The sequence below is a fragment of the Aspergillus affinis genome (assembly GCF_023601865.1).
Source record: "Aspergillus affinis strain CMG 70 chromosome Unknown NODE_6_length_556011_cov_87_064024, whole genome shotgun sequence".
Classification (NCBI taxonomy): domain Eukaryota; kingdom Fungi; phylum Ascomycota; class Eurotiomycetes; order Eurotiales; family Aspergillaceae; genus Aspergillus; species Aspergillus affinis.
In genome coordinates, this window is record NW_026515787.1 from 248,716 (window position 1) to 265,233 (window position 16,518).

The following is a 16,518-nucleotide window of genomic DNA, read 5'->3' on the forward strand; positions in this document are numbered from 1 at the left end:
GCGTGAATGCCTGAGGTGGCAATCCGCCAAGCTTTCGGCCTTCTATATATGGCATCATGCAACACTGCCTGAACAACCACCCCCTTGATTCTCATCTACGTGTTTATTTTCGTACGTCACAGTTTATACATCTCGGCGAACTTGCTCAAATTTGGCATCTGGTCAACTCACGCCATCTCAAATGTATGTACTGTACTAGACTAGACTGATATATCACACAATCTGGCCGTCGGCCATATCACCACAGGAAATAAGAATAATGTCACAAAGAATGAAATCCTCCCGGAAAAACTTTGCTCAGGAGTTGGTAATAGAGGCCGATGCAGAACCAGACGCGGTCAGAGAATGAATACTCGGCGCGATCTTGCCCTCTCCGTTGGTCAAACTGCCCGGTTCGCCGAGTCGTTGCGGATGCAAACCGCCCTCAGAAGCCTGCCGATTTTGCTCGTTGTCCCTTCCAGCCTCAGGGTTTCGAATTTCTTTCCTTCCGTTGGCCTTGTAGTAGAGAATCATGTCCCCCGACGACCGCCAGATGTGGGCACGCATGGTCGCAAGGGTCATGTTCGGGGGTAGAAGCTGGATTGTGGCAGGTCAGCAAGCGGCTTGATTAGTGTAGCGAGGTGTAAAAGAACTAACCGTCTTTTGGCAGTACAGCTCCAGATACTCTTCCGGCTTTAGTGGGTTATCTTCGGGATCGTCGGGGTTAGCCGGGTCAATTCGTTCCGCTATGTATGCGAGGATCTTCTTGGCCCGGAGCATGCGGTTGGCGTTGAGGCGAGAATTGTTTGTCGTATTACCATTGGCGGTGTTTCTGATGCAAAAGCAGGGGCTGTCAGTCGCCAGACATAAAACGAGATCAGAGTCGACCTTGTACTTACACATCGGGCTTTACCACGGGCGGCAGCAAATCATCGTATGGCTTCAACGTGAAGGCGATCTTGATAGGTTCCTTGAAGGGTACTTGGTTCTGTGGCAGCTGTTAGGCCCAAGTCCGAAACAATAAACCATTGATGATACAGACCTTGAGTAGCAGATCGGCAAGCCACAGAGGTATCGATTTCTCAAGTTTGTCGACCTCCTGGCTGATCCGGCCGACACTTCCGCGATAAAGATCGGAAGCCACAGCCGTATCACCCGATTCCTCTTGGATGAATACCGCCGTGCGTGAGGGAATAGCTAATGCCGGAGTTTCGCTCTCGTGGCTTGGCGAGAAAGCCGAGGCCAGATCCTGTGTAGAATTGGCAGACAACGACTCTTCGTATTCATGACGGATGCGGTCAATAAAGCCACTTAGGTTGTTCTCAAACACCTTCTCCTCCTTGACGGAAGATTTATCGGACTCTTCTACTTTTTCCTCCTGGATCTGTGGCTTGACTTCCGACGAGGTTCGGCCAAGCTTCTTCGGGAAATCCATGCGGAACTTCTTTCCGAACAGCGAGCCACCTCTCTTGCGTTCCTCTTTATCGGGCTCCGCTGGTGACTGTAAAAGAGCCGTTGGCGTTGGCTCCCCGGGCGTTGTCGACAGCGCCCGGTCGGTATCCAAGGGCGGTAGGCCTTGCATTCGGGGCGAGGAGAAATAGTCACTAGACTTATCGGACATTGAGCTTCTTGTAGGATCTGCAGCTTGCTGAGACATCGTATAATCGGAAAGCTCGCCAGGAGACGTGCCGAAATGATTGCTGTTGTTCTGAGAACTACTCTGATTGAACATCGGAGTCGCAGCGAATGAGCCAGGGCTATTTGCAAACCCGATGCCAAACCCAGGTGTTGTGGGGCTGCCTAGCATGTCGTATCCCTGGCGCAGGGAGGACATTGAAGGATCTAGAGATGCGCCAAAGTTTCTTGACCCATCCATGGTCGGGATGTCCATGGGTGCCGTAGCATTCATGTTCTGTTTAGCCATTTCTTCAGCCTTGGTCATCGCGGTGGCGCGGTACTGGGCATCTCGCCGTATCTCTTCGTCTACCAAGGGCGCAAAAAGCCACCGGAGAATCCACTTGCCCAGATTGACTATGTGGTGGTTAGCAAAGCCTTGAACACAAATTCCAAGCAAAAGAGGTGAGAGGGTCGGCCATCATACTTCTTTGATCCTCGCGGATCTGTGAATAGTCCGGTAGATTGGCCTCATCCGCGTAGACCTCAGCATCGAAACACCGGCCAGGTTCCAGGATCACGGAAAGTCGTCCGGTCCGAATATCGATTGTGCACCAATGAGCAATGCTCTCATTTGTGTTGATCTCAGACGCGACGTCGTCCATGTGACGCTTGCCGAATGACTGAATCGGTACGCACTAGAAACAGAGTTAAATTGAGATGCGATGGTATAGTAGCTCACTTCATAATTTACCTTGAGAAGATCCCAGAGGACAACTTCCCCAGCGGAGTCCTGGGTTAATGTTCGTTTCCGGTCATTCAGGAAGAAGTGCTTGATCAAGCCATGCTGGCCCTCTATCGTGTCGTTGGGCAAGGAGTACACGGGAAGATTAAGCTCCAGTTCATCTTCCATGTCCGATCCTGGCGAAGGCGGTTGTCCATTTGCCATTGACCGAGGCACCACTCCCCCCGGAACCCGAGACTTGGGGAACATTGAGGTGTTGGAGAGCTGCAGAACCGACTCGTACGGAATCTTCTTCACCCGTTCCCTCGCCGCAGACTCTTGTTCCTCTTTCGCGGGCGCAGCCTCCCGCTCCCTCGGAGAGTCAATCTCAGCTGTGGTGTCGATGTCGTTCCACCGATTGATACTGGACTTCGGGGTCGCAGTCCAGATATGGTCGCCAGCGGCCACGACGTTGACCACGCCTTCGTGTTCCTGCAAGGCCGCGATAGAAATTCCTTGCTCAATGTCCGATGAATGCCGGGTATCTGTTTTGGCGACCAAACCGGATCGGTCACTCGAGTAGAAGACAGACAACTGCGGGTGATTGGAGTATAATGACCAGACACTGTCGTTGTGCATCGTCAAGGTGTGCATACACCTTCCCGCCGTGAGGGACCAGACCTTAATCGTTTGGTCCGACGACGCCGTCATGACCGTATCTCCATCCTGGTTGATCAAAATGTCGCGAATGTTGTCGGTATGGCCGACGAATTTGGTGATCAATTTGCCGGACTTCGGATCCCAGATTCTGACCACGCTCTCGGGCCCGCCGCTGGCGAGGACAGAAGACACAGCCCCTAAGGCATAGACCGAGCCCTTGGCTGTACCATCGTCGCCGCAAACATTGATTTTAAGTATCTCGCCGCCGCCGTTCAGATCCCACAGCTTGAGCTTATGATCGAGACCACCCGATGCGACCCAATTCGAACGGCTATCCGGGGTGGCCAGGGCCTTGACGTAATCCGCATGTTTCCCAATGGGATCGGGCACCTCAGTCGAGTCGGAGTGCGGTCGCCACAGTCTCACGGTGGTATCAGAAGAAGCGGAGACCAGTGCGGAATTATTCTGGGTCAGGACGATGTCGTTGATCCAGTGACTGTGTGCCTGGACTTGGTTCCGAAACGTCGTCGGCGGAGGCTTCGCGTTCGAGGCCGATGATACCGAGGAATTCGAGAGGGGCAAATTGAGATCCCACGAGCACACAACACCGTCGCGACCAGCGGAGTACAGGATGGAGTTATCAGGGTCAATGGTCAGGCCATTCACACCTAGTCGATGACCGCCCGGGGCGTCGGGCAGAGGGAGAACTAAGGAAAGCGAAGCAGGCAGTCAGTAGAGGATCTGCGACAAGGCAGGTGCGCGCGTGGAAGATAAAAAGCCTACCGTAGGTGACCCTCTGATGACTTGGTTTTCGAGCCATGCCGCGTGGTCTATACTTTTTACCCCGAGGAAAGTGAACGAGGCGCCAGTGCGGAGGATAATGCGGAGGCTACCTACCAAGTGGGCGGCGATCGCTCACGAAGACATTCCTCGGCCAGACCGAGCACACGACGTATATATACGACCGACCGATGCGATTCCAGCGGGAAAATGAAGAAAAACACAGAAGTGGCGGGTACAAAGTAGAAGTAGGAATAGTAGTAGGACGTACCAGGAGGAGGAGGAGGAAGGAAGAGGAAGAGGGGAAAAGCGAGCAACCAAAAGGAGGATCCGATGCTAGTTGGAAGAGCGCGAGACTTGGCCCAACGCCACGCCAGGCACATCTCTTGGTTGTGAAATTAAGAATGAACCTGCGTCTGTCGTGATCGTTTCTCCGATATTCCTCCCTTCCATGTACTTTACATCAAAAGTATGCGCCATCCTTGAAATGCGACCTCTTCTCTACCGACCCATAGTTCCGTTAGGCTTCTCGATGTACGCAACGACTGGTTCTCCAATGCCCCGAAGGAACCAAAAAATGCCCTGGATGATACTCCACCATCCATGTTTTGTGCAAAACTGGGCAGATGACTGATATGATTTAAGAAGCTGACAGGAACCTGGTTACACCACGCCGGCCTGCTATCCATCTCACCCACCAAAGACCATAAGTGTGCTTATGCTGCCTCTTGTTGAGAAGAAACAAGACGGTTCAATAGATACAGCTATCTCGATCGCCTAATAAAGGCATACCAAGGATTCAGGACCACCAGAGATGGACATCCCCATCGGTGACATTAAGCCATACTACGAACCCCCATCACGAACACACAAGAACGTCGCCGACTCTCCCACTATCCAGAAGACCATCCAAACGCTGAACCTCCGGCTTCACCCGGAAGGCGGTTTCTTCGTGGAAACGGACCGTAGCCTGCTGCGAATCCCCAATCCTCTCCGCTGGGGGTATTTCATCGCAATGCCAGTCACACCGTACATACGCTCCATCGCGGACGGGGTCGCTACGCCATCATTCACGCCGATCAGGCCGCTCGTAACGGAGGAAAGGCGCCCGTCGAGTCGTTCGTGGTGGGTCATCGCATCGAGGAGGGTGAGCGACTGCAGTGGATCGTGGAAGGGGGAAAGTTCAAGTCCAGCTATTTGTTGCCGGATGCCAACTCCGACGAGACCGAGAGATTGTTGATTAGTGAGATTCGTTATACTTATGACTGTTGAGTGCTAATCATGCAGAGTTGACGTTTGACTGACCCATCCATGTATGCATCATAGACTGTTGTTCCGGGCTTTGAGTTTGCAGACCACGATTTCTTGACGGCGGAAATGATGGACCAACTGTTGACTCTGGAACAGGTGCGGGAGCTGAAATGGATGCGTCGAAAGGATTGAGGTGTAGGATAGTTTGGTTCATCTTGTAGTCGAACGTAACCAAATTGGACAGTTAATTATCATCTCACGGCATACTGTACACATTTGTCTAGCCTATATATACCTCTATAGCAACACCAGCGAATTATTGGACAGAAATCTACTGTTCCGATTGATCCTTTCTTTCCAGAGTATTCCAAGCCCATTGGTAGCTGCCCAGGAACACCGCGCCACCGATACCAATCCAAGCCACGCGCGGGCCGATACCTCTCCAGAAAGCTCCCATCCCTTCCTTGGAGATATCCTGCACCACGTCCTTGATGCGCACGCGAGCACTTTCCTCTCCGGCCGCACCATCGCCCCGACGAGCCAACATGACTCGCGTCTTGATGACGTCCAGCGGCGTCGTGAGCCCCGCCGAGATGGCACCGGCAACGCTACCGAACATGGCACTCGTGGCGGCCGGGATCTGGCCTCCGGACTGCTGCTGCGAACGCTTGGCGTACGCCTCCTTCATCGACTCCCACATAGTGAACTGCAGGACGGTGAAGGGGATCTCTCGCGCGATGGTGATCCCCGCACCGCGGTACAGCTCCCGAAGTACTTGTCCGTAGCCGCGCTTGGCACCGCTGGTTGGATCCGGATGGCGCAGAGCGAGAATATCCTTCAGGGCGAGCAGACTGGAGCCGCCGAAGAGACCGGCCTGCGCGCGCTGTTTCACCACTTCTGTGGGCACGCGGACGGCGCACGCGGCGACTTCTCCCATCGAAGAGGCAAGCGAATGTGTGAGGAGGACATGGGTGCGGGACGGAGCCTCCGAATTCGAGGATGTCAGGAGCGAGCGTTTAACGCCGTCATAGACTATGAAGAAGGAGGCCGCGGAGGGGGCGGAGCCAAAGAGGACGGAGGGGAGGCCGGCGTAGATTCCGCGGATGGTTTGCTTCAAGGACAGGCTGGGAGCTGGGGCCGATGGCGTATGGAGCCGGGCTTTCTGAAGGCGCGTTTTGATGGTATCCAAGGGGTACAAAGAGCAGTCGACGGTAAGGCCGGCTACTGCGCCCGACTAAATCAAGCGACCCAACAGCGTCAGTCAAGGGGCCTTATGTGCATAGTTAGGTATATGGCAGGGAAAGTTTCAAACTAACAAGTAAGGATCTGGTCCACAGGGAGACCAATGGCTCCGAGTCGGAGGACTGGGCCATCGTAGGTAGGGTAGGCGAGGTTGTAGGGAGTGTGACAATGACGTATCTACCGAATAAACATTCCAGCAGATGACCAGCCTCTTGGATTTGTGCCCGTATGTATATAGGAATGTACCAGGGGAGGACCAGCCCGGAATTGATATGACAGGAAGTGGAGGAAGCTCGGAGGAGGAAGTGGGGATGGAGTGACCGAGTCGCCAAAAAAGCGCAGAGGTCGCCAGGGCAGCTTTTTTGATGGATTCCGATTATCGCTGCGGCCCCCAAACTCCGCTATCTCCGCATCGGCGCCTTACGTCAGTCTTCCTCCAAGGAAGTTTACGAGTTACGGAGCACATCGTATGCTTGTTCATTTGTCCATGGGTTTATAATATCTACCAAGCTACCTACTAAAGCTGAATACAATCAGAAGCAAATGTAGAAAATGGCCACACCGTACAAAGCTGGCCTTGACACACAATACCGACAGAAAGGAAAAGACAAGAAAAGACCCCACACGTTGGTTGAATAAAAAGATAAAAGGGAAATACGAGGGTCCAATAATCGATAGAAATCTAGTAGCCAACCCTCTAATCGCGAGGGGGAAAGGGTGGATCCGTCTGCGCAGCCCCTTCCCGTGAAACAGTGACCACAACGCCCATATTAAAAACAAAGAGGGACAAAAAGAAAAGGCAAAGAAGTGTTGTTAGACAAGTGTCACTACTTCTTCACCGTACTATAAAAGTAAGTAGCGCACACGAAGGGAAGAAAGAAAAGGGGTACTCGAATTGAGGGGTCGAGATTCACTGGAAGTAAGAAGATGGCGAAACGAGAGAGAAGATAACAAAAGGCAAGATGTTCATGATGCTGAACAGAGAGCTAGTTTAATGAGAGAAGCCCTGCATCCAAAGGGAATCAAAGGAAAAAGGAGCAATGATTATATTAACAGCCCAAGGCACTCCCAAAAAGAAGGGCTGAAGCCAATACAAATATCTCAGAGTCTGGACATCGCACGTAGAATTATAGACAGGACCGCGATTAGCCCGATTATTTGGCCTTGCTGGCCACGGGGACGCTGGAAGAAGGAGGTTCGAGAATGTGGGTGTGACCGGGAGCTTTGATCACTTCGCCGGATACTTCTTGCTGGCATGCCTTGATGTTTCGAACCCATTCATCGGTCAAGACATCATCGAGGCTTGCACGATCCTTCACACTCACCTTGAGCATACGACCAATGATGTACCGGCTCTCACGCGGTAGAAGTCGTAAAAGCCGCCAAGGACCCTTGATAACTTCCTGGCGTTGGCCCGAGGACTGGGCCGACGCGGGAAGCGGAGGGGCCTCTTTGCTTGTTGTGCGCGTGGGCTTATTATGAGAAGCGCCGTTCTTCTCTTTCGAAGTGGTCTTTATGCTCTTGTCGTCCTGCGGGCTTTCAGGACAGTTGTTGTCTTCATGAGAGCTTGATTGGGATTTGACCTGTTCTTTCGACGACTCCTGCTGCCCATTCTGTTGCTCAGGCGCTGCGGGCTTCTTCTCCGAGTTTTTGTTTTCGGCGGTTTGCGATGGTTGGTTATCGCGGGCAGACGAGGGGAGATCGGGGGTCGATCGGGAAATCCGATGGCGCCTTGGATCCGCGTCCGGAACCGGAGTGCCCGGAGTTGGCGTGGAGACAAAGAGCCGGTAGGAATTGTCACTAACGCGAGGTTGTTTCCATGGGAATCGACGCAAAGTCATGCAGCAGAAAATGATAGCCAGGGACCAAATATCCGTGGGGCGAGGGTCATATTTCTTCTCGTCGTATACTTCGGGGGCGAGATATGGATCGGAACCAACAATACCTGAAGTTTGCGTAAGCTCAGAATCCCCCTTTTCTCCAAAAGACATGGGTTACTTACCGGATGCAGAAACAATATCGTTCTCGAAGGGATACCGGAAAACAACGGCGCTTCCAAAATCAATGAGCTTCATGATACCGTGTTCGTTGACAACCACGTTATCTAGTTTCAGGTCACGGTGAGCCAGACCCATGCCGTGTAGATAGGCCACACCGCTCAGGATCTGCTTGAAGGCGCATGCCACTTCGTCCTTTACCATTTTCCCGGTCATGACAATGGCAAACAAGTCAAACGGAGCGTACTCCATGACCTCATACCAATGATTTCCTTCTTGTATAATATCGAGCGTCTCGATGATGTTACCGTGGTGGAGAGTTGACCCAATGCAAAACTCTGCGGTCACCTTTTTCGAATATTCCTTCAATGTCTCCCACGAGTGGCGCTCTCTGAATTGCTTCACGGCGAAAGTCACGCCGTCGCTGTTCCGTTTAAGTAGCCGCACGGAGCCGCCCGCCCCGGACCCAAGGACCTTCCCGAGTTTGCCGTATTTAGAGTTGAGTCCATGGTCATCGGCAAAGGGCACGTTGTCCGGGGCCATCTGGTACGGTGTGTTCTTTCCGGAGCCGCGACTCGATCTCTTGGGAAGCGAGGAGGGAGAATCGTTCCGCTTGTGTTTGTGGCCCATTTTGAAAAACCGCTTCAGCTCCGCCATGTGACCATGGGGCTTGCCTTCCGGCTCCTGCTGGCGCGCGTCCTTCTTGCTGCTAAAGAAGCCACTGCGCTTCTCACTGGCCTTCAGGTCGCTGGCGCTGGCCGATCGCGGCGTTCCGGGGCGAGGGAGGGGGAACGTTGCCGAATTCTGTCCTCGACGCCTCAGGTCCCGGCCTCCGAAGATGAATCGCTGGTCAAGTTGGCCGAGATTCTTGGATTGCGGCGGTCGCTTGCTGCGGGCATAGGGATCGTTCGGTTCCCCAACGGGCGTGATGGCGCCCGGCGGCGTGAAACTTTCAGAATCTCGCGGGGTGACTGGAGGGCTTTCTTCCTGAGAGCCACCTTCGGGGCCGACGTAAAACTGCGCACGATGCTTGGACGCATTCAAAGGGTGGGATGACGTCTGCGATACATTGCCTTGTTTCGACAATTGTTCGGTGGAACCGGGCCGCGATGTCGGCGCGCTCTGAGGAGCCTTGCTTCTCGCGGACGCGCTCGTAGGCGGGGAAGTCTCCGGAGTCATCGCAGTAGAGTGCGGAGCAAGTCCTCGGTCTGTCGCGTTCGACGTCGAAGCAGTGTCATTAGTTTTGGGTTCACGAGAGTGGGTGGCTGCGGGGGTAAGAGGCGGAGATTGCATCGTTGACACCGGTGGAGAGGCATGGGGAGACGGCAAACCGGATCCATTGGGTTCTCGCGCGCTGCGATCGCTCGATTCTCGGGATGCAACCTATCGGAAAAGCGAACAAGGGGGTTAGCTTCATATCTGACAAGAAGTGCGGGGGCGGAACGAGTGACGGTCGTTTCGCAACGTGGGTGAAAACATACTCTTGAGGACGGGAGAGAAACTGGGTCAAATGAGAACTTCCCCAGTCGCGATTCTTGCAGTTGAGACCGCTGGAGACTGGCAGCTAGCGACCGTAATTCCTCATTCTGCTGTTTTTGACTGTCGGCGGGCTGGTTCCCAGCGGGCTGAGCAGATGCCGATGGATCCGAAGGCTCGATTTCTTCGGTTACCGACGAAAACCGAACCTGACTCGGCAGCTGCGTCTTGGACTTGTTGTCCTGGTCGGAAGAATCCGTGCCCGGTTGAGTAGGCATTTGGGCGGGGTTGTTGGTAGGGTAAGATCCTGAAGGAGAGAAGTGCGTTAGAGCATGAGTACGTTTCGAGGCGGCAGAGCGTGGCACACCAGAATCCATCTTTGCGTGGGCAGAACCGGTCGTTTCAGACGTCATACTCATCAAAACCACGTTGCGGGACGCATACCCCTCCACAACCTGGTTGGCGAGACCGACAACAAAAACAAGGAACGAGAAGAAAGATCGGAACGTATTCCACGAGAGTGGTCAGGGCGAGGATTGCCAAATGGCCGGAGGTGATTGAGTTTTGGAAGATTGGTGACGTCGAAAGGGTGGCTGCTTGGAAGCTGCAGCCGGGAACAACCTCGTGGGACGAAATGGAAATGCGCGGAGGAATTTCGTATGCAAGACGGAGGGCCGGCGTTGGTCGTCGTTACTCACGGAGCTTCCACAGGCAGGTAGTATGTTAAGAGACGGTCGGGATTTGGGGCCATCCAAAAATATCAAAAGGGCAACGGAAGAAGTATGGAATGAAGGAAAAGAGGAGGAAGAGGAGAAATCAGAGAAGAAGAAAGCAAAAAATAGATTACGAGAGAGTTGAAGAGAGTCGACTCTTGGGGGGGAGGGGAGAGGGGAAAGAAAGAAGCAGAGTAAGAGTAAGATAAGAAGAGGGAGGGGAGGTCCACTCGACTAAGGCAGTAAGTAGGCCAAACAACCTACTACGTAGTTAGTACGGAGTAGTAGGAGAAAGGAAGAGAGGAGAGCGACAGAGCGAGGAAGAGGGAGAAAGAGAAAGCAAGAGCGGCGGGATGGATGGAGAAAGGAAACGGGCGGCCACGGAGGAGGATTAAGACTAGTCACTCCAGCGGTTCCACGGTGGGCTTGGGCTGGACCGTCGTCATTCTGATAGGGCTAGAATTACTGCTGCACCTTGCTACAACTAAGATACTAAGACTATATGGGGGTCTCGAATGGAGCCTGGAGAAGGGAGGGGGGGAAGGGTCTAAAGGAGGAGCCTATGCAAGTATGAAGTATGAAATAGTAAACTATGAGTATGACCAGGCGTTGCCCGTCTTTCATCTTTTCAGAACAATAGTTAGCTGCATTATTCAGACAGAGCCTTTTTTTTTTGGTTCTCCTCTTTGATCTCATAAAGGAAATTTCACGGGCGGCCAAGAAAGGAGGGACCCCATTATCATTAGTTATCATTATTATTGAATAAATATTAATAATGTCTGACCAGTCCGGAAGAATGTCCCCCTCCTTCAGTAACGACTTTAGTCAATACTTTACCAACTCCGTCACCAGTTAAACTTCCTTGTGCTCGAGGGAAAGACTGAGATTGGAGCTGATCGATGTGCTCGGAACCCTTCGGAGAAAGTCCTACGGTTGTCTCCATCGGTCCCTTCTGGATAGTGCGGAGTAGGTAGTACTACACTGTACCACTGTACTCTATACTGTACTTCCTGTTTTCCTATAAAGTCCCTGTAGGGTACGGGGATAGACTGCTGGAGACTGCGTGACTAAACTTCCCTCTCTCCATGCTTGGCGCCTTCGAACCGGGTTGTTCCATGCATGCGAAGGAATGTCTGATGGAAGAAGAGGACTATCCAAAGGGGACGTGACTATGACTACTCAGCACGAGTGCGTTTATCAGCAGGGAATAGGTTACCGGTGCCGTCGAGCCGTGCGAGTCCATCCATCCGCGAACAGGATTGGCAGACGACCCTCCAGATTCTCGGAGCGATGGCTTCCCGACCAGCAGGGCCGCTAGATTCTTCTGGACTACCTTTGGCGCATGCATCATGATGCAGAGGGGATGGTCATCGGCGCCCACCCGCCTGATTCATTCGTCATTGGACGCGATATTCGGCAATTCGGAGTCATACTTCAGGCATGGACAAGACAAGACCTTGCTCGCCAAGTCAATGCTAGCACTCATTTTTCCTAATCTTGATCGCGATGATGATAAAAGACAATGAAGATGCAGAAACACGACGAAAAAGAGTCCAGGTCATGATGACATTTCGGGTGGGGAGTGGAGAACCTCCCCCGAATGGCCTGCCGCTTTGGGAATCGCCCGTGATCGAGCTCGCTAGGCCGCATCCGGCTAGTCTGGAGATCTGCCATTCCTTGTGAGGAGCTGCCTCCCTTTGCCAGTTCACCTTCTCTCCGAGTACAGCGATAGGCAGAGTCTATTCACATTCCCTGTTGACAGACAAGACTATCCTGATGGCCACTCCGGCAACTTCACCTCGCTCCGGTCTGCTCTCAAATTCTCAAATCCCTCGGTCTCGGACCTACGAGAATGTGGGCACCGCTCCCGTGAGACACTCTGCCGCCAAGCTCGCAATTATTGAAGGATTGCGTGGAGATGAATAGCCCTCATACTCGCCAAGTAAATGGGTCTCATCGTCGACAAGCAGCTGGGGTCCTCGGGTCTCAGAGGTGCACAAAACGTTCATCCAGGCCTTCACGTCCCAGACATACTACGGTGTACAGTACAAAGGTTACGTAGCTCCGTACATGCGCATGCCATGACTGCGTTGACCGTCCCCTGCCAACGATGGTCCCCGGCATGGAACAGATCTGCTATTGATCAGTCTCCCTGGAAAATGCCCCTTGGACTGGGGACGGATGATCCCGAGCGGCTCAATATTGGATCCAGTTTTAATTCCCCCCTTCCGTTTATGTTTATGCTTCTGCCTCGTCATCATTTCCCCCCTGCCTTGGTCCCTGAATGATATTCAGCCCCGTCCCCGTCACGGCCCCTTTCTCCCTTCGTGACTAATCATTCTAGACCCTGAATGCCCCGTGATTAAGGATCGAGATGATATATGCGCACGGAGCAGTGCATGCGGCGTACTCGATACTCGGTTTCATCTACCAACTAGGAAATGGAAACTCAGTCCTGATGGCAGACAAGAAAGCAGTGATCCACGTCAAGCAGAAGCTGCGGGTATTTTGTAAACGCTTTCTATATCACATGCAATTCCCTATAATACAATTGATGACAGAACCATCCCTAAACGCCATTGTCGTGACTCCAGGACTGTAGGCTGTTGCAGCCGTGCAAGAGTAGTCGGACTCATATACATATTACACTCGGATTCGGTACCCCAATTCGCCGTGGGCTGCACTGCCCTATTCCACAACCTTGATGCCAATGGACTTGGCCTGGGCAAGAATGCTCTTGCACAGTCCCTCCAGACTCAATCCCGACAACCTCGTCTCCGATTGCTTGATAGTGGCAATCTCGTACACATGTTTCAGCGAGATATTGCCCACGGTCTCATGGCCGGGGTTCATGGCGCCGCGGATGCGGTTCTTTCGAGGCTCCACATTGGCAGCTTGTAGCAACAGCCAGGTGGTGGTCGGCGTGCGGAGGTCGAACGTAAAAGAGCGATCGGGACGGACGGTGACGCGCGCAGGAATCGGAACGCCGGCATTGATATGGGCAGTACGGGCATTGAATTCCTATTCCAATTCGCAATGAGCAAGGGTGTTCTCTTGTTTCCATGCGTTCCGTTCAACCTCACCTTGCAAAAGTCCATACTCTTCACACCTTTACTACCCAGGGCCGGACCGACCGGGGGACTGGGGCTGGCCTGACCGGCGCCCACGATGAGCTTGACGATCTGATCCTTGGCCAACGCCTTCTTCGCCATTGTGGAATGCGGAGTGGGAATTGGTTATGAAAGAGGGATATAATAATAATATAGAAGAGTACCTATTGGGAGAAGAGAAGAGCGGAAGGTGTTTTTGCACGGGCCGAACTGGATCGGGAAAGGCGCACGGGGACGGAGTTACTTGCCGCGTCGGGCAAGCGAATCGAGCTGCTGGCGGACGTCATTCTTCCTTCCGACGGCTTCACCCTCGCTACTGTTCTGCTGCTGCTGCTCTCGACCGCTGTTGCTGAGCTCATCCATATCGCCCGATCGCCACGGTTCTTTTTTTGACGCTCCTGTCGTGGTTGTTTGTTCGACACCAAGCTTGCTTCGGCCCTCCCTCGTCCTCTCGCCTTCTCCAGTACTTCCGAGCGATCCCCCCGTGACCCCACGCGCTATCGATTTCCTTTCCCTTTCCTTTTACGATTTTCTCCTGTTTTCATCAACCACCACAACCTGTCTTATTTGCCCGTCATGAATTGGCTCAAATCGACGTACGATTTTCCCTGATTTGTTGTTGTGTCTATGCCCGGAAATTCAATCGTGCTAACTGATGCCCTCACGCATTTAGTCTCGCAAGCGTCGCCGGTACGCAAGAACCGATCTATGGACCCGATGCCATCCAGTCCGTCGCCAAACAGGCGCAAGAGGTCCCCTATACCGAGCTCACCAAGAACGATCTGCGCTGGCGGGCGTACCAGTACACCAATGTCGAAACTCAGACTTTCTACATCATGGCCGACAACGGCACCCTGGTCTTCGTCCAGATCATTTACAGCAACATCGTGTGAGTGCCTTCCGCTTGCAGGCCCTTCTATCATCACTCCGGAAATTCGCTTTATCTAACATGGATTGCTCGTTGCAGAGGCATCCATACGACCGCACAGTTCAACTGCAAGATCTTTAATGTCAAGGGAGATGGCCCTCACGGCTGGTACTCCGATCCCTTGTCCAACTTCATGTTCGACGAGAGCATGCTTGCCTTCTGGGGCGACAACATTTCCCTGACTCTCAGCGAGGAAGGTGATGCTTACACCCTCAAGTCTGCCGTGAACGAAGACTGCTTGGTCAACATTACGTTCACCCGCAACACCCCGGGCCTCGTGATCGGCAAGGACGGTACTTCCTACTTTGGCACGGACCCAGCGAACCCTTGGGGCTCTATGCGCCACGCTTTCTGGCCTCGCTGCAACGTTGAGGGAACCATTACCACCAAGGAGCAAACCCACGACATGAAAGGCCGGGGCATGTTCATCCAGGGTCTTCAGGGCATGAAGCCTCACCATGCTGGTAAGCAGCCTCCAAAAATCAAAACAACATCACTACCTGCCCGAGCTGGATAGCTCTAACCCTGGAACAGCTTCCCGCTGGAACTTTGTCAACTTCCAGACTCCCTCGTACACCGCCGTCATGATGGAATACACCACGCCGCCGTCGTACGGATCGACCGTGGTCAATGTTGGTGCCATTCTCAAAGACGGGGAGATCGTCTACGCCGGCGTCGACAACTCAGCGACCCACACCGAGGTCACTCAGGACCCCGAGAGCGAATGGCCTGAACCCAAATCCATCAAGTGGGTGTGGGATGGCAAGTCCAAGGACGGCAAGGAGGTTTCCGCCCATTTGGAGGGCGCGGTCGGTAAGAGACTGGACCGTATCGACGTGATGGCCGAGGTTCCCGGCTTCATCAAGTCCATTGCAGGAAGTGTCGCCGGAGCGCGACCGTATATCTTCCAGGTAAGGCTCCACCCACACCACATCTTCACCGAGCCATCCATGCTAATGAATCAATAGTATTCGCCGCAAGAGAAACTCACCCTCAAGCTGAATATTGGCGATGATGAGGTTGCCGAGGAGGGAACCCTGTTCGCCGAGGCCACCTTCATCTCCTGAATGATTCGACGTACATAGACCACGATTTTCGAGGACTTGTCCATGGCGTTTTCTTTTTCTTTTGAGATCTTCGATATATTTCCTTTTCTCTCATCATTCATATGCAACGCAGACCTTGACCTTTAATAATTTACAAACATAAGAAATAATGTCATTTATTGAATACACTACATACACTTCGAATTTTCTCGCACTTCACTCATACATCGCTTTGTGTTGGTGTTCTTTCACCTGTGGCTGGTCACCATTCACTTTCAGCAGTCATCGCTACTCGATTGACTAACACCAGCCACTCTGCACTTTGCATTTCTCAAATGAAACCATGCTATCAGTCCCTCAATATTCTTCTCCTCGCTCACTCTAAATTCCCAAGAAAGAAACAAACAACCCATAGTTTCCCAACACTCTTTCTATCTATCTTCGAATATTATCCCTGGCGACTGCAATGGTTCCAAAAAGGATCTCCAAGGCGCAGCCCTTCTTCATTCCCAAGCGCCGACAGAAGTAGATCACTCCTCATATGCTCCTCAATTCTCGGACGTCCTATCATTGACATCTACACAGGAAGCTACGCGACAACATAATGGGTATCAGTAAGTTCTTCCTCTACGCCCTCACATCATCACCTTGATCAGACAAAAAAGCAAGCTCTAACGACCCCCAGCTCGCCCTGCAATCCGGTACTTCAACCAGTTCACGCCTCCCAGAATTCCTCACGATATCTTTCTAACTTCGAGTCCTTTCTTCTTCCCATCCGAATAGCCGTCTCGCTCGTCGTGGCGGCGTCATCCGCATCAAGACAGATATCTACCCTGCAATCCGGGTGGCTTTACGGGATCGACTGAAGGAGGTGAATTTGATATACTCCAGACCCTGCCTTCCTCCCGGTACTAAGCGAGAGCTCTAGATCCTGAGAAATGTAGTTCTCGTGGTGGAGTCATCCGGCTCGAAAGAGAACCCCCGGAAGGTAGGTTTGT

The 16,518-nt window shown here is 52.8% G+C and overlaps 6 protein-coding genes across 6 annotated transcripts; 2 read left to right on the forward strand and 4 right to left on the reverse strand.

Annotated features, from left to right (window-relative positions):
* Nucleotides 1-297: 297 nt before the first annotated feature.
* Nucleotides 298-4,140, reverse strand: KD926_009619 (WD repeat protein; the record flags this gene model as incomplete). The annotated part of the gene is made up of 7 exons (XM_053095514.1): nucleotides 298-576; nucleotides 637-811; nucleotides 879-967; nucleotides 1,022-2,010; nucleotides 2,081-2,291; nucleotides 2,348-3,684; nucleotides 4,029-4,140. 7 exons carry the CDS (start codon nucleotides 4,138-4,140, stop codon nucleotides 298-300), a joined length of 3,192 nt encoding a protein of 1,063 aa, XP_052960186.1.
* A 431-nt stretch (nucleotides 4,141-4,571) lies between these two features.
* Nucleotides 4,572-5,200, forward strand: KD926_009620 (RmlC-like cupin domain-containing protein; the record flags this gene model as incomplete). Its single annotated transcript, XM_053095524.1, has 2 exons — nucleotides 4,572-4,904; nucleotides 5,084-5,200. The coding sequence occupies 2 exons, from the start codon at nucleotides 4,572-4,574 to the stop codon at nucleotides 5,198-5,200; spliced, it is 450 nt and encodes a 149-aa protein (XP_052960187.1).
* Nucleotides 5,201-5,339: 139 nt separating this feature from the next.
* KD926_009621 (putative mitochondrial carrier protein (Pet8)) lies at nucleotides 5,340-6,381 on the reverse strand (the record flags this gene model as incomplete). Its single annotated transcript, XM_053095535.1, has 2 exons — nucleotides 5,340-6,242; nucleotides 6,325-6,381. 2 exons carry the CDS (start codon nucleotides 6,379-6,381, stop codon nucleotides 5,340-5,342), a joined length of 960 nt encoding a protein of 319 aa, XP_052960188.1.
* Nucleotides 6,382-7,404: 1,023 nt separating this feature from the next.
* Nucleotides 7,405-10,100, reverse strand: KD926_009622 (putative protein kinase; the record flags this gene model as incomplete). Its single annotated transcript, XM_053095546.1, has 3 exons — nucleotides 7,405-8,195; nucleotides 8,253-9,630; nucleotides 9,729-10,100. 3 exons carry the CDS (start codon nucleotides 10,098-10,100, stop codon nucleotides 7,405-7,407), a joined length of 2,541 nt encoding a protein of 846 aa, XP_052960189.1.
* A 3,024-nt stretch (nucleotides 10,101-13,124) lies between these two features.
* Nucleotides 13,125-13,648, reverse strand: KD926_009623 (mitochondrial 54S ribosomal protein uL11m; the record flags this gene model as incomplete). The annotated part of the gene is made up of 2 exons (XM_053095557.1): nucleotides 13,125-13,457; nucleotides 13,520-13,648. The coding sequence occupies 2 exons, from the start codon at nucleotides 13,646-13,648 to the stop codon at nucleotides 13,125-13,127; spliced, it is 462 nt and encodes a 153-aa protein (XP_052960190.1).
* A 474-nt stretch (nucleotides 13,649-14,122) lies between these two features.
* Nucleotides 14,123-15,541, forward strand: KD926_009624 (survival factor 1 family protein; the record flags this gene model as incomplete). Its single annotated transcript, XM_053095567.1, has 5 exons — nucleotides 14,123-14,142; nucleotides 14,220-14,435; nucleotides 14,514-14,938; nucleotides 15,009-15,385; nucleotides 15,443-15,541. 5 exons carry the CDS (start codon nucleotides 14,123-14,125, stop codon nucleotides 15,539-15,541), a joined length of 1,137 nt encoding a protein of 378 aa, XP_052960191.1.
* Nucleotides 15,542-16,518: the final 977 nt, after the last annotated feature.